The 15423-nt window shown below is 43.2% G+C and overlaps 1 protein-coding gene across 1 annotated transcript; it reads right to left on the bottom strand.

The window, feature by feature from the left end:
* Positions 1–11182: 11182 nt before the first annotated feature.
* On the bottom strand, positions 11183–14588 carry LOC131248961 (pathogenesis-related protein PR-4-like). The gene is made up of 2 exons (XM_058249488.1): positions 14303–14588; positions 11183–11538 (listed from the first exon to the last, which is right to left on the bottom strand). The coding sequence occupies exons 1-2, from the start codon at positions 14558–14560 to the stop codon at positions 11368–11370; spliced, it is 429 nt and encodes a 142-aa protein (XP_058105471.1). The 5' UTR covers positions 14561–14588; the 3' UTR covers positions 11183–11367.
* Positions 14589–15423: the final 835 nt, after the last annotated feature.

Raw genomic sequence — 15423 nt, 5'->3', positions numbered from 1 at the left:
GGGCTTACTCTCTTCTAAAATAAAGTGTTGTCAATGTGTTTGACAGTCTTTCACAGAATGCATACTGGATTTGAGACTTGTTTTTGGTAATTTCGTTGCTGGATTGGAAAGTGGATGCCTCTTGAACTTTATTTTAGGATGGCAGCATGGTCTGAGAGGGCATTGCTAGAAAGCTAGGAATGAAAATAAAATGGAGGAAGATCCTAAAGCCTTCATCCGAAAACACCCATCATGAATCTCAAAACTGCATTTTCCTGAACTTGTCATGATATATTTCATGATATTCTGCACCAAATTAGACCGTTAATCCTGAAATATCATGATATTTGTTGCAACTAAATGCAGCCTAAGATAATAATAATCTATTTCTGTATCATGGCTTTTGATGCAAATATCCATTGTAGGACAAAATGTAAATGAATGTAAATGCAAATATCCAACTCAAATGCCTGTTTGGAATCAAGATTGCTCACCAACATAACTCTACTATGAGATGTGGGGTTGCTGCCATTTGATGCATGATAGTTGTAGAAGGGATGTTCTATGAGTTGAGCTGCCGAGTGACTCTGATGTGCGAATGGACTGTAGATGTGTGTATCAAGACTTGGAAATTTCTGCCTCTTGTCTCCTCAATTCCCTCTAAATGTTCTTCTACCATTGGCACGATAATGTTTTCTCACATGCTTGAAACTTGTCATCTCCCCAAGCCACTGCCCATGTTGCTTGGTGATATCTTGAAGGTATTTAAGCAGTGCAGGTCCGAACTGTCTGATGTTGAAGAATCAGCCAATGAGTTGAGTTATGGTTGTGGGTGAAATGCCACTCAAACCCGGAGTTAGCTGGTTCTTCCAGAAAGCTATGACACTAGCTCTCATGCTTGCTCTACACGAATTCTACGACCACTTATCACCGCCCTTCAAAACTGGAGGCCTTATCTCTTGGGTTGGAGATTTGTAGTACGGACAGATCAAAAGAGTCTCGGGGGTTGTTCGGCACCATGGATCCGAGGGATTTCAAATCCCCCTTTGTTTGGCACCATAAAGGTTTGAAATCCAAGGTAAAAGCTTGAATTACATCTTAAAATCCTCCCTTGAGTCACTAGGCTACTAATCTATTGGATATATTGTTGATTGATGTCTTAAATATATAATTTAACATGCTTGTCAATGAAAGTTTGATGCCATCGAGCAGACTTCGATGCGATTGCAAAAATTCAGATTTTCTCATGTTGGTTGCTAGACACTCTGGTGTCATGCTCGATACTATCGAAGGCTGTTCGATACTGTTGAAGTTAGTTTTAATGACATCAAAGGCTTGCTCGATGCCATCAGAAAAATCTGAAAAATTCATGATTTGTCGCTAGAGTGTTTTGGTGTTAGTTCGATGCCATCGAAGTGGGTTCAATGCCATCGACGATCTATTGATGACATCGAAGTCCCATCGAAGTGCCCTTAAACGGATTGCACAAAGTTACATAGATTTGCATATCTGCGGGATTTGTTTTCGATTTTGATTATGATTCTCCCAAGGCCTATAAATATGGGTGTAATTGGGATTAGGGTGTATCTCAGAGCTTTCTAATTCATTCCTAGAGTTCTCAAGGGCTTGTAAGGGGAGATTCAAAGCTTGTTCGAATCGGGTATTCTCTTGATCTCTTGTATTTTGTGCTTTTATAGTGATATTTGTTGCTTTGTGTCGTGATTTTTTTTCGAAAGAGTTTTTACATGTTAAATTTGGAATTTTTGTGATTGTGATTGATTGTTGCTATTTGAATTCTCTACTTAATCTATCTCTGTGTGCTTCCGCGGTCTCCCAACTAGTGGTATCAAAGCATAACATTGGGGTGCATGTTGAATATGAGAGTAGAGTATCAATGGCATATAATCTTAAGTTTGATGTTGAGAAGTACTTTGTGAAAAACAATTATGAATTATGGAAAGTTAAGATGATTGGCCTATTAGTTCAGCAAAAATTTGATGAGGTCCTTAAAAAGTGACCAGATTCTATGGAAGATGATGAATAGAATAAGTTGGATAAGAAAGTAAGAACCTATATTCAATTGTGCCTAACGGATGAGGTCATCTATAATGACATGAGAGAGAAAATTGCAGCAAGTTTATAGGCGAAGTTAGAGGACATTTATGCGAAAAAATCCGATGTTTTCACAAATTTCAAGCAATTGTGGAAAAACAGTCAATGCGAAAGGTGAAGGTTCTAAGGACAGATAACGGTGATGAATTTACTTCAGGTGAATTTAATAAATACTGTAAGGATGAATAAATCGTGAGGCACAACACAGTGCGCCACACACCTGAAGAGAACAGTGTGGCTGAGCGGATGAATCAGACTCTCTTGGAAAGGGCCTAATGCATGATTAGTAATGTTGGGTTGGGCAATGAACTGTGAACTGAGGCCGTTAACATAGTTAATTACTTGGTGAATTAGTTCCCTTCTACGACCATTAATTGTAAAATTTTAGAGGAAGTATGGAATAGTAAACATGTAGACTATTTGGGATTGCATGTGTTTGGTTGTGAAGCGTACTCTTATATATCGTTAGTTGAGAGAGATAAGCAAGACTAAAGAATTAAAAAGTACATATTTGTTGGTTATGGTGATGGTGTGAAAGCATATAGGCTGTATGACTGGGTCGTAAGGAGAATCATCAGTAGTCGTGACGTCAAGTTTGATGAATGTTCCTTTTTCTGTAAGGATGAGTAGAGGAATCAGAAAGGCTAGTTGTGGACATTCATGTTGACATAGGTGATACTCAGGTTGAGATAGATATGTAGACAGTTACAGGAGGAGGTGGACCAATCACATGTGCAAAGGAATCCACCGCTGGATCGCAAGTATCGGCGAGATACAAGGATGACTCTAATGTTGCACATGCCCTCATTACAGATGAGGGGAATCTGTCTACTCTTCACGAGGCTCTTGATGATCTAGATACGGAAAAGTGGAAAGCTGCGATGGATGATGAGATTAACTTCTTTTACAAGAATGAGATGTGGAAGCTAGTGAAGCTTCCAATCGGCCGAAAAGTGATCAAATGTAAGTGGATCTTGAAGAAGAAACATGATAGGTACAAGATAATGTTGGTAGCAAAGGGATATGCTCAGATGGAAGGTGCCGACTTCACTGAGATAAAAATTTGATTCTTTCATGTTGAGTTAGAAGTTTATCAGGAGTGAGTATGATCATTATGTCTATTACAAGACACTGAGTGATGACAAATTCATTATCCTACTATTGTATGTTGATGGCATGTTGATCGCTAGTCATAGCATATTTGAAATTAATGTACTAAAGACTCAGTTATCAGAAATATTCGATATGAAAGATCTGAGGGCTACAAAGAGGGTTCTTAGCATTGACATTCATAGAGATATGAAGAGGAGCAGACTTTGGTTATCTCAAGCAGAATACCTTGAGAAGATGTTGATCAAGTATCAAATAGATAAGGTAAGACCGATTAGCGTTCCCCACGTGGCTCCTTTGAAGCTTTCTTTGGAACAACGTCATAAAACAGATGAAGAAAAATAAGTTATGTCTCATGTGCCTTATTCGAATGCGATGGGTAGTTTGATGTACGCCATGGTCTGTACTAGACCAGATATTTCATAGGCAGTGGGTGTTGTTAGCAGATATATATCTAACCTCGGAAAGCAACACTGCGAGGCAGTGAAATGACTACTTAAATACATTCGAGGTATACATGACTACGTCTTATCTTTTGAGAAATCAGGGGCCAAGTTAGTTGGTTAAGTGGGTTCTAATTACACGGGTAGTGTGGATTTTAGAAAATCGACTTCTGGTTACTCATTTGTGCCAGTGAGTGAGGCAATCAGTTGGATGTCAAAGCTTCAGTTTGTGGTGACTTTTTCCACAACCGAAGCTGAGGATATGGCAGTGGCAACGGTATTCAAGGAAGGTGTTTGGTTGAGGGAGATGATAAATCAGTTGGGGCCTCAAAAGAAGGCCATGCCGGTTAATTGTGATAGTGAGAGCGCAATCAATTTGGCTAGAAATTCTGTTTATCACTCACGTATTAAACACATTGATGTTCATCATCATTTTATCCGATAGGTGCTTGAGGAAGGAGGCGTGACTCTTGAGAAGATTCACACGAGTGTAAATCCGTCGGACATGCTTATTAAAGTAGTTCCCGCAGAGAAGTTCAAGTTCTGTACAACTTCTATGAACTTGGCGAAGGCGTAAAGGAAGATTGAGTGTGCATGAGAAGTAATGGTGGATCTATGATGCAAGGCATGATTATAAATGAGGAAAAACGAGCTATGGAGAATGACAATTGAAGACATGGTGGAGATTGTTGATTGATATCTTAAATATGTAATTCAACATACCTGTTGATGACAATTTAATGCCATCGAAGTCCTGCTCAATGCCATCATAAAAATCTGAATTTTCTCATGTTAGTTGTTGGACATTTTAGTGTCTTGCTCGATGCCATCGTAAAAATTTAGATTTTCTCATGTTGGTTCTGGACACTTTGGTGTCCTGCTTGATGTCATCGAAGGTTGTTCAATGCCATGGAAGTTAGTTTCGGTGACATCGAAGGCTTGCTCAATGCCATCGGAAAAATCCGAGAAATACATGATTTATCGCTGGAGTGTTTTGATGTTAGTTCGATGCCATCGAAGTAGGTTCAATGCCATCGACGGTACATTGAAGTGTCGTCGAATGGATTGCGCAGAGTTATATAGATTTACGCATCTGCGAGATTTGTTTCCAATTTCGATTGTGATTCTCCCGAAGGCTATAAGTATGGGTGTAATCGGGATTATGATATATCTCAGAGCTTTTTAATTCATTCCTAGGGTTCTGAAGGGCTTATAAAGGGAGATTTGAAGCTTGTTCGAATTGGATATTCTCTCGATCTCTCTTATTTTCTGCTTTCATAGTGGTATCTGTCGCTTTGTGCTGTGGTTTTTTCCTGAAAGGGTTTTTCCACATTAAATTCAGAGTCTCTGTGATTGTGCTTAATTGTTGCTATTGGAATTCTCTACTTGATTCATCTCTATGTACTTCTGCAGTCCCCCAACACACATGACCCACTAATGATATCCTAAAATAATCAGATTATCAATTGCATCACTAAAATTACTTCAATAGGATGATTTGTGCAGTCTAAATGTTGTCCATGTAAATCAATGGAAAAAGATAACTGAAGGATTCCAAATCCAGGGTATTTCAAATCCTTGGTGCCAAATGAGGATTTAAGTTCTTGTTTGAACCCTCGACACAACATGAGTGGCCATGTAAATTGCTGGATGATGATTTTATAATTGAATTAGAAAAAGAGCAGGAAAATGGAGCTGCTGATGCCTTATACCAGATGCATGATGAGGGAGCTGAGATCTTGGCCATCTCTATACTGGCATCCATGTGGCTAGATAATTCCATCCATGCCTAGTGTTTCTTCATGGAAGATACTCTCCAGGTTCCTCAAGGTAAAAGTTGCCTAATAGGTATCTTGGTTAGCTTGTTGAGACATGGGCCAGTCTAGGCTAGACTCTAGGCCTATTGGGTCCGGTCTAAGTGATCGGATCGGGATTGACCTCAAGTCTGTCTTCAAGTAATCTACCTTCTCGAAGATACTCAGTGATCGGATCCATCCAACTCGGGACTGAGATGACGGGGAGAATCGTTTCCGAGTAGGGTTCGCCAATGCTGGGGTTTGCCAAAAACTCGACCAGGATTGACCTCAGAATGTTGTATTTGGTCGCTATGGCTGGTTTTGCCAGGGTGATCTTGCATTCGTGGAATTTACTTATGAGTTCTCGAGTTTTTTGTAGGTAAACGATCATTTTTTCCTCTTTGGCCTGATATTCATTGACGACCTGATTGACGATAAGTTGTGAGTCACTGTGTACTTTTAGAGTCCGAGCTCCCATTGCCACTGCCAACTTGAGCCTGACGAGTAGCGCCTCATATTCCACCACATTGTTTGATGTTTGGAATCTGAACCTTAACGCACATTGGGTGTAGGTTTGGTCAGGTGCTTCGAGGACGATCCTGGCCCCACTTCCTTTGGAGTTGAATGAGCCATCAACATACAACATCCGGATCTTCTGGTTAGCTTCTCTGTTCAGGTCGATTGAAACTTGCAGGTTTTGTCCATTGGTGAATTCAACAATGAAGTCAGCCACCGCTTGACCTTTGATGATGGTCCAAGGTTGATATTTGATGTTGAATTCACTGAGCTCGATTGCCCATTTCGTGAGCCTTCCCAACACCTTAGTCTTCTGGAGCACTTGGCGAAGAGGTTGATTGGTTGGGATTATGATTGTGTGGGCCTGGAAGTAAGGGTAGAGGCGACGGGCTGATACTATCAATGCCAGAGTGAGCTTCTCAATGTTGGGATATCTGTTCTCGGATGGGACCAGTGCCTTCCTGACATAATAAACAGGGAGTTGCTTGCCTTCGAGTCCTGGGATGCGTGCCGAGCTGACCGTTGCAGTGGATACCGCCAGATAGAGTATTAATGATTCTCCTTACTCGGGCTCGGAGAGCAATGGAGGTGAACTTAAGTACTGCTTGAGCTGTTGAAATGCTTGCTCATAGTCCTCGGTCCATTCTGTCTTCATTTTACCTTTCAACTACTGGAAGAATGGGAGACACTTGTCAGTGGCTCTGGACACGAATCGATTGAGGGCGGTGACTCTGCTCATTAGGCACTGGATTTCTTTCATATTTTTGGGCGAACTCATTCAACAGAGCTTGTATCTTGTCAGTATTTTCCTTAATTCCCCTTCGATTCACCAAAAAGCCGAGGAATTTGCCCGAACTGACGCCGAAGGCGCATTTGTTTGGGTTGAGCTTCATTTAATATTTTCTCAGGATTGCAAACATTTCTTTGATGTCGACTACATGACCTACGGCCTTGATGCTCTTGACGAGCATGTCGTTGACGTAAACTTCCATGGAACGTCCAATCTATTTGGCGAACATTTTGTTAACAAGTCGCTGATACGTGGCTTTGGCGTTCTTCAGCCTAAAGGGCATAACTTTGTAGCAGTAGAGCCCCTTATCAGTGATGAAGGTTATCTTCTACTTGTCATATGAGTACATGACAATCTGATTATAGTCCGAATATGCATTCATGAAGCTCAAGAGTTCGTGCCCTATTGTACTGTCGACCAGTTGGTTTATTCTTGGGAGGGGAAAGCTATCCTAGGAAATGCTTTGTTCAGGTTTGTGTATTCAACACAGACTCACCACTTCCCATTGGATTTCTTTACTAGAACGAGTTGACGATCTAGTCGGGGTAGTAGATCTCCTCTATGAATCTGGCTTCCAAGAGCTTATTGACCTCTTCCCCTATGACAGCGTATCTTTCTGGTTCGAACGCTCGCCTCTTCTGTCTTACCATTCGGTGGTCGAGATTAACATTAAATTTGTGGACTATGACTTCCAGACTGATACCGGGTTTGTCTTGATGGGACCATGCGAAGAGGTCGGTATGACGACGCAGTAGGTAATCTCATCCTGTACACTAGGGACCAACAAGGAACTGACCTATACTGCACGGGTCAGATCGGTCTCGCTAAGGGAAACAACTACAAGGTCTTCCACGTGAGATCCTCTCTCAAGTGATTCTTCTCGAGGATCAAGGGACGAGATTGCCATTGTTCGATGTTGCGTTCCTGTTCTCAAGGCTGTGAAGTAGCATTGACGGGCTTTGCATTGGTCTCCTTTGACCTACCTGACGCCTTGCTTGGTAGGGAATTTCATCATGAGATAGTAAGTCGAGACCACTACTCCCATGGCATGAGGGGTAACCGTTCGAGAATGATGTTGTAAACGGAAGGACAGTCGACCACCAGAAAGTCGATCATCATCGTCGTTTGATTTTGTCCCTCTCCTTCAGTTATCGGGAGATGTATACTCCATTCGGAGGTGACCTTTTCTCCTGTGAATCCGAGCAGAGGGGTTTGGATAGGTCGGAGTCGGGATCTTCCAGTCTCCATTTTGTCAAAGGCGACAACGAAGAGGATGTCGGCCGAGCTGCCGGTGTCTACCAAAAATCGAAACACCTTGCGATTGGCTACAATCATGGCCACCACTAGGGCATCGTCATGGGGTGGTGGACTCCATGGGCATCTTCCTCCATAAATGTTAGGTTATAGGGGATCATCCTCTACTCTTTCGAGGGTATGCTAGTGAGGTGGATGTGGTGTTTTGAGCTATTATGGCTGATGCTTCGGGCATGAGCTTTGCGAGCTTGGTTTGAGTCTCTTAATCCCACAGGTCCACCAAAGATGGTGCGGATTTCTCCTGTAGCCTCGTTGTCATTTTCGTTGCCGTGCTGTTCGTTCCTTTGGTCTGACCGTTCTTCCCTTCTATTGACAGATGTTCGTTGCAGATGAGGGCTTTGATCTCTTCCTTGAGGTCGAAGCAGTCACCGGTAGTGTGACTGTGGTCGCGATGGAAGTGGTAGTACTTTCTCTTATACCGCTTGTTGGCATCAGTCCTCATCCGGTTTGGCCATTTTAAGAGCCTTTTATCCGGAACTTTCATGAGGACTTGCACGGGCGTAACATTCAGAGGGGTGTAAGAACGGAACCTGCTCTCAAGTCGTTGGCTTGGACGAATCGTCATCTCTCCTCCTTTTATTGTTAACGTTGGGAGGGGGCTCTCATTTGCGTTTCTTTTCCTTAGCCGAACTCCCAATGCTCCGAGTGGCTTTGCGAGAGCTGAATAGTTCTTGGGCATTGGAATATTTTTGAGCTTGGTTGAGGAGGTTGGCCAATGTCGTCGGGGGATTTTTGCCAATCAAGAAGAGAAATTTTCCCTCCTTCAGACCAACCATCATAGAAGCTAGGGCTATTTGATCTGAATAGCCCACCACCTACATCACTTCTTGGTTGAAGCGCATGATGTAATCCTTCACCAACTCATCTTCCTTTTGAGTGATAGTAAGGAGGTGGGTCATTGGCCTTTGTCTATCTTTTCCTTTGATAAATTGAGTGATGAAAATTTTATTGAGTTGCGTGAAAGAACTTATGGACTTTGGCTTGAGTTGTTGGAACCATTTCCGTGTTACTACTGATAAGGTCAAGGAGATTGCTTTACACATAACCGATGTTGATGCATCGTGGAGCTCCATCCATGCCTTGAATGATTCCAGATGCTCTGCCGGGACACTAGATTTGGAATATGGGGCAATCTTAGGCATTCAGAATTTGGGAGGAAGCTAAGCTCCCATAATATCGTATGTGAAAGGCGGCTTGGTCTAGTTGGAACTTGTGCACGGTGGGCTTGGCATATGTCGTCGATCTGACCTTATAACTCCTTGAGTTCCGCTTCCCAGGGAACTTCGTTTTCTCCTACAGCCTCAAGAGTTTTTCCACACCTTCAATTTTCTAGCGTATGACGTAGATTAGAAGCAGCGAGAGCGGTTGTTTTTGTGGTTCGAGAAGGCATCTGGTTGGGCTACCTTGACTGCGGTCTGACCTCCTGAGGGATTGGGGGGGTCATGTGGAGGTTGGGACTGCTTAGTGGCAACACAATCTTCTTCCTTGTGGCCAGGGAAAGGGTTTTGTCTCTCTAGAATTTACATCAGTTGGTTTATACTGTTGTTCAGAGCCTCAACTCGATTCTCCAGAGAGACAAGCCGACCTCCTTGGTTACGGAATCTGGGCGCAAGTGACGCTGGAGTGGAATCAGCTCGTTGCTGAGAGGATTGATTGCCTTGATCTGCGGATGATTTCAGTGGAGTAAGCATGGCCACAGCAATGGCGGGCGGAGCTTTCTTCCTTCCTTTTGTCATCGTAGAACTCGTATGAGAAGACTCTGACTTTGATATCGGTTCCTACAGACAACGCCAAACTGTCAATGTAGAAATTCAGTTAACCCTGATTAGACCGCTGAATACATGCAACACAAAAAATTACAAAGGAGACCTTGACTATAGCAGGGGGACCCTCCGATGACTAAGTCAGAATTCTTGAGGAATCTGGGTCTAGTCAATTATGGGGTAACTGGTGTGTACCTTTCACTGTAGATGGGACCTCTATTTATAGGCCTAAAGTTGATTACGTGGATGAAAATGATCCCTGATTAATAGGCGCGTATGGTTTCCATTTCTCAGCCGTTTCGCGAGATCCTCGGTAATGATAAGATCAAGTGGTTGAGCTCTAAAAACATATGAAGCTGGTGACCGAGGTCGACCCTCCAAGCCAACCTCAGGATCCAAGGTCGGAGGTTGTCCTGAGGACGAGCTTGGCCCTTAGTATGCTGAGGTCAGGCTTTTAACAATTCAATTCATGTCATGAGGATAGGTCTTTAGCATCCTTCCTTGGAGACCTCGAGTTGCGCAAGTATGGCAATCCTGCATCCGATCTTGTGCGAGATCACGTCCCGAATAGTTCTATAGAGGATTTTAGCAGGAGAACGGGAATGAGTGAGACCGTGAGAGGGCTCAGTATTCATCTTCTTTTGAAGGAAGCAGATGTACTTTATCTTTTGGCAGACGAGGCCATCAGGCAAACAGATCTCCTTGCAGTGGTTTACTACTACTATCTAGCTGTTGAGGAGCTCCTTGGTTAGGATTACTTGGATTTTATTTATTCCCACGTTGAGCAGCTGAGGTATTGTATTTTTAGGCCCGTGGCCAGGTCCTAAATTTCATGCTTGAAAATTAATCAGGGATGTTGACCGTTGCTCTGATATTTCTCTCCTATCCACAAATGAAAGTTATAATGCTGATTTTCCTAACATAGAAGTTTTTGGGCATCGTCAGTCAATGGTGAGATGCAACAGTCCACAATAGCCTTGATGGCCCAAATGGGCCCCACTAATGATTCCTCCTTAGTCCTTCCATCAGATAACCCATTTTAATTTTAACATTGTTTTCTTTAATTAGCTAACGGTGTGATTTGGATACACGTGGAAATGAAAATTCAACGGATGATCGGTGCCATACACTGCAAATGCTGGTGGGATGCATTTTGGGTGGGCCAAAAAACTGAAATAGGATCCATTGGCTTGCCATTTTTGTCTCAATTCAGTATCAGAACCTTTCATCTGGGACCTGAATTGTAACAGATGTGAACTTTGTGGCATATGTGAGATGGTGGGCCCAGATTGATTCAATTAGGCTCTCAATGCAGATCTCATCATAAAATTGACAAAGAATGTGGGCCCCACATAAAGATAAAAAGAAAATAAACCAACCTTTTAATTTTTCATTTTTACAAAATGATACTTAGTTTTATGATCAAAACACAATCAGTAAGAAGATGGACGGTCAGATATCGATCTGTTTATTGATAATAAGACATCCTTATTTCTAGTATTAGCTATAAGATGGTAGTTGAAGGCCTGTATGTGTGTGTTTGGTCAGTCGCCACAGTTGACGAACTGGTAGTTAACGATCATGTTGCCTTGAGCATTGCCATTTCCATCGGTGTCGATCTGATCGAAGACGGCCTTGTCTAAATCCAGCCCTCCATTGCTACATTGGTCCACAATCCTCGCTGTCACCTGGGCCCCTGTCCTTGTGTTTGTTACCTGCATAACATTAGCCATTCATTCAGCCCTTTCCATCATACTATAAGTACTTGTAGGGACCCGCAATCAGCTGGGCCATGTACATGTGGGGTCCATGAGTTCTGATCTGGACCATGGATTTGATTGTCCCACCATTGATTGACTTGTCGCCCTTGAAAATATTTGGTCAATCCATAACTTGAGACCCATCAAATCAACCGTCTAGATCATTGAATGGTGGGCCCACATTTCCAATGCAAGTTACGTCATGGGAGACAAAGTAATCACTGTTACGGGTAAAATAAGCTAACCCAATATATAATGCACGAGGTCGGTACCCAGGCAAGCTCTCCAAATAACTTAAGGATTAAGGAAGATAAGTCGGGGATAAGGCTTGTCAAACCTATATATTTGAACTACAGATTTTGACAGCGGACCTGCAGACATGGACCATATAATCTTTAGATATCGAAGTTGACCTCAGATATTGGCCTCTATATCATATGCGGACCTCAATCTCGGTATTTGAGTATTTGGAAAAAATTTTGTAACATAAAAAATAAAAATAATAATAATAAAATTTAAAAATCAGTCCAACGAGGTTATAGTCGACAATCACGCTGATCGAGGTTAAATTGGATTTATTTTTGAAATTATTCCAACTCCATCTTGAGCATGTACAATTTATCTAACAAATCCATTCAGATAATTAGACTGCCTTTATACCTGACTTGATTATTGGAGGCTCTCCGGCCGTAAGCGACTCCTCTAATGTCCTTCTACTTTCCATTAATTTTTTATTTTTAATTTTTATTAGCTCGTTAGTATATCCGCTGTCAGTTCACACCAGCCCCACAGGAATCGATGCCAAGACTTCAGTGTTCAAACAATGGATCTTTCACTGGGTGTACCACTCGAGCTATGGATCAGGGTGTACGATAGCTCACGGGAGGGGATTTAAGTAACAACAATCACCGACCCGGAACAATTCTCATCCGATGCAGTGTGATAGACTGTTACATATGTTGATCACAACCAACCGTTATATGATAGTCTATTACATACTTCGATTACAATCAAAGGCTGGATGTCATGCCCAAGCCATGTTGGCCCAGAATGCTGACTGGACCGTTAGAAAATGATCATGGGTATTTTCGTCATCGTGCCCTCCAGCCGTACTGGGAGGGGATCGTTGTGAAATTCAAAATGGTGGGGCCCTTTCACATGTGTTCAGAGCTTACGCTCTTCCTTAATTAGTGCAACCGCAACTTCTCATTTTCCGCACAAATGCTAATCTTTTTCACACTGAACGTGGCATACAGGTGTGAGGTCTGGCCCAATCATCAGGACATCCGTCCCCTAATAATCAGGTGGGGCCAACTCATTAGGTGGGACTTCTCATTTCCATTCGTTGCTTTTATAACCGTTCATTCGCCTCTACAGCTGCGCCTCACCTGATGAGTGGACCTGCCTTAAATTTCACGGTGAGCCACACGCAAACGGCTAGGATTTTCACACGTGTGAGACGTCGGCACGTGTATGGCTAGTAAATCGACTAAATGATTTGCACGTTACCCGCCCGTTGGTCCCTATGCATGCACGCAATGGGTTACACGACTCCTAGCGATTGCGACAATGGTTGTGGGCCCCACTTTCTAATCACCGTTTGATCACGATACAAACGTGGTTTAAGGCTTTCGCAGGGAGTTCCTGCGCTGAGAACCTATATAAGGCCCACCATGATGTTTTTGATAAATCCACCACGTCCATCCGTTTTGTGAGCTCATTTTAAGACAAGAGGCTAAAGACATCCAGATCCAAGACTCAAGTGGGCCGAAAAGGGAAGAATTAAACATCCAAGGTTGAAATATTCATTGGACCACAGAAGTTTTGAATCAGGCTAGTATTTTTGTTTTCAGTTCATCTCGGTAGGAACGACGGTATGAATGGTACGGACGACATGTAAGCATCACTGTCCACTCAAGGAAGGTTTCAACGGTAGGAATCTCCCAGCCTATCTTTCCCTATCTTGCGGCCAACTTGAGTCTGGGATCCGGCTTATCTTTGGCCACTTGTCCTAAAATGAGCCACAAAAAGGCGGGACGTGTTACATCATGGTTGGCCTCACATAGGTTCCAGCGCCGGAACTTCCCGCGAAATCCGCGTCTATCTATCCTTATGCATGGATTAACGGACGCGGAGTGCGTCCTTACCCCGCCCGGACGGTTATCCGTCTAGGCAGGGCTCTGTGGGGCCCACCGTGAAGTAAGTGTTTTATCCAAGCCGTTGATTACTTTTCTCAGATCATTTTAAAGTATGAAACAAAACTGAACAAGCTACAAGGCTTAAGTGGACCACAAAGTGAGTATTTAATGTCTACCATTAAAAACTTCTTGGGAGTTAGTTGGAGAAGTCTCTGATCAAGCTAATATTTGTTTTTTCACTTCATCCACGTCTACATGATCTTATTGATAGTTTGGATGATTAAAAAAAAAATCACGGTGGCCCTTAGAAAGGTCTCAACGGTGGGTGTCATTATCATTGCAGCTTCCTCCGGCGTGGTCCACCGGAGCTGTAGACCTGCTTCAATTTTATAAAGATATCTTAAAATGATATGAGAAAAGCGATGAACGGCGTGGGTACAACACTTACATAACGGTCGGCCCCACAGAGCCCTGCCCGGACGGATTACCGTCCAGGCGGGGGTAGGACGCAATCCGCGTCCTGGATTAACCTCCAGATGTAGTATCTACGGTTATTATTGAGAAAGCTAATCTCATCTTACCAACAAGCACTGTCCACAAGAGGCCTGGCCAGTGGGGCCCACAGGTCCGCAGAAGGCGGTCCATCCGTACCTCTGGCGCCACTCGAGAGGCTTGTCCGCGTCCCACGTGGCGCAGTAAACGCTGCCTCTGTTCAAGTCCCACCCGATCTGCGACGGATTGTAGAGATTGTACGTCGCGCGCACGTTGGACGCGCTCTGCGCATCGGCCGCTGCTAAAATGCACAGTAAGAGTGCCGCACAAAGCCTCAGAGAACCCATTTTTCTTTTTCTGATTTGAGGTTAGCCAAACGGGGTTCGTACTTATAGACGATGTTCGGTTGTGAATTACCAAACTACCCCAGTTTATGTATAAAAAACCACGAATATGCCACTTCATGAGATTCGGGTGTCGGCATGAAGATGGTGCGACGACGGACGACTGGGAGAATGAGAAAGCCAAATGGTAATGCTGCTTGGAGGCGATTCTTCTGACATATCAGACGTGTAAGAGATCTGGGACGTTCACTTGGATGGCCCTTCGGAGCGTGCGCTATCCCCGAAATTAGGTTCGACCGGTCATCAAGTGGACCATACACGTATCAGAAAAATCAACGGTAATATTCATTGTACACATATTGCTGATCTGATGAGTGGGCCACCTGGCTTTTGTGATGGGTCATTTTGAAGGTTGGTCGAACCTGATAAATGGTTAGAAACTGCAAAATCCAGCGGCTCAATCGAGTAAGTAAAATCAGGAACGGTTAGATCATTGCTGTGATAGTTCAGGATCATTTAGAAAAAATGGTGGTGACTCCTTTACTATGCACGTGGCATAATTTTACGGCAATCAGGACCGTCAAAATTGCTGACCCAGCTGTGAGTGCTCCTTAAGGAAAAAAATTAGATGTATAAAATAAACAGTTTGATTTGGTACTTTGAATTTGGACCACTTCTTTAATTTCAACCATCCAATTGGATGGATAGGATCGCTTGATTAGAGTGATTTTATTGATATTGGATGGTCTGGATAGCTTTACTTGAGGGCCACATACGAGGACGATGAGTTACCAGCACTTTCGAAGTGGTGGGGAACTACCAGAGAGCTATAATACGGGGAGGGGATTAGCTGAGATCCCGGCCTT

The sequence above is a fragment of the Magnolia sinica genome, chromosome 6 (genome assembly GCF_029962835.1).
Source record: "Magnolia sinica isolate HGM2019 chromosome 6, MsV1, whole genome shotgun sequence".
NCBI lineage: Eukaryota > Viridiplantae > Streptophyta > Magnoliopsida > Magnoliales > Magnoliaceae > Magnolia > Magnolia sinica.
Note: the sequence above shows the minus strand (reverse complement) of the source record. Positions and strands in the feature narration are given on the sequence as shown.

Excerpts from the sequence above, each read along its gene's own strand:
- LOC131248961 (XM_058249488.1), bottom strand. The coding sequence starts at position 14,560 with ATGGGTTCTCTGAGGCTTTGTGCGGCACTCTTACTGTGCATTTTAGCA. Across the intron at positions 11,539-14,302 it reads CTTGTGGACAGTGCTTGTTG|GTAACAAACACAAGGACAGG; the intron begins GTAAGATGAGAT and ends AATGTTATGCAG.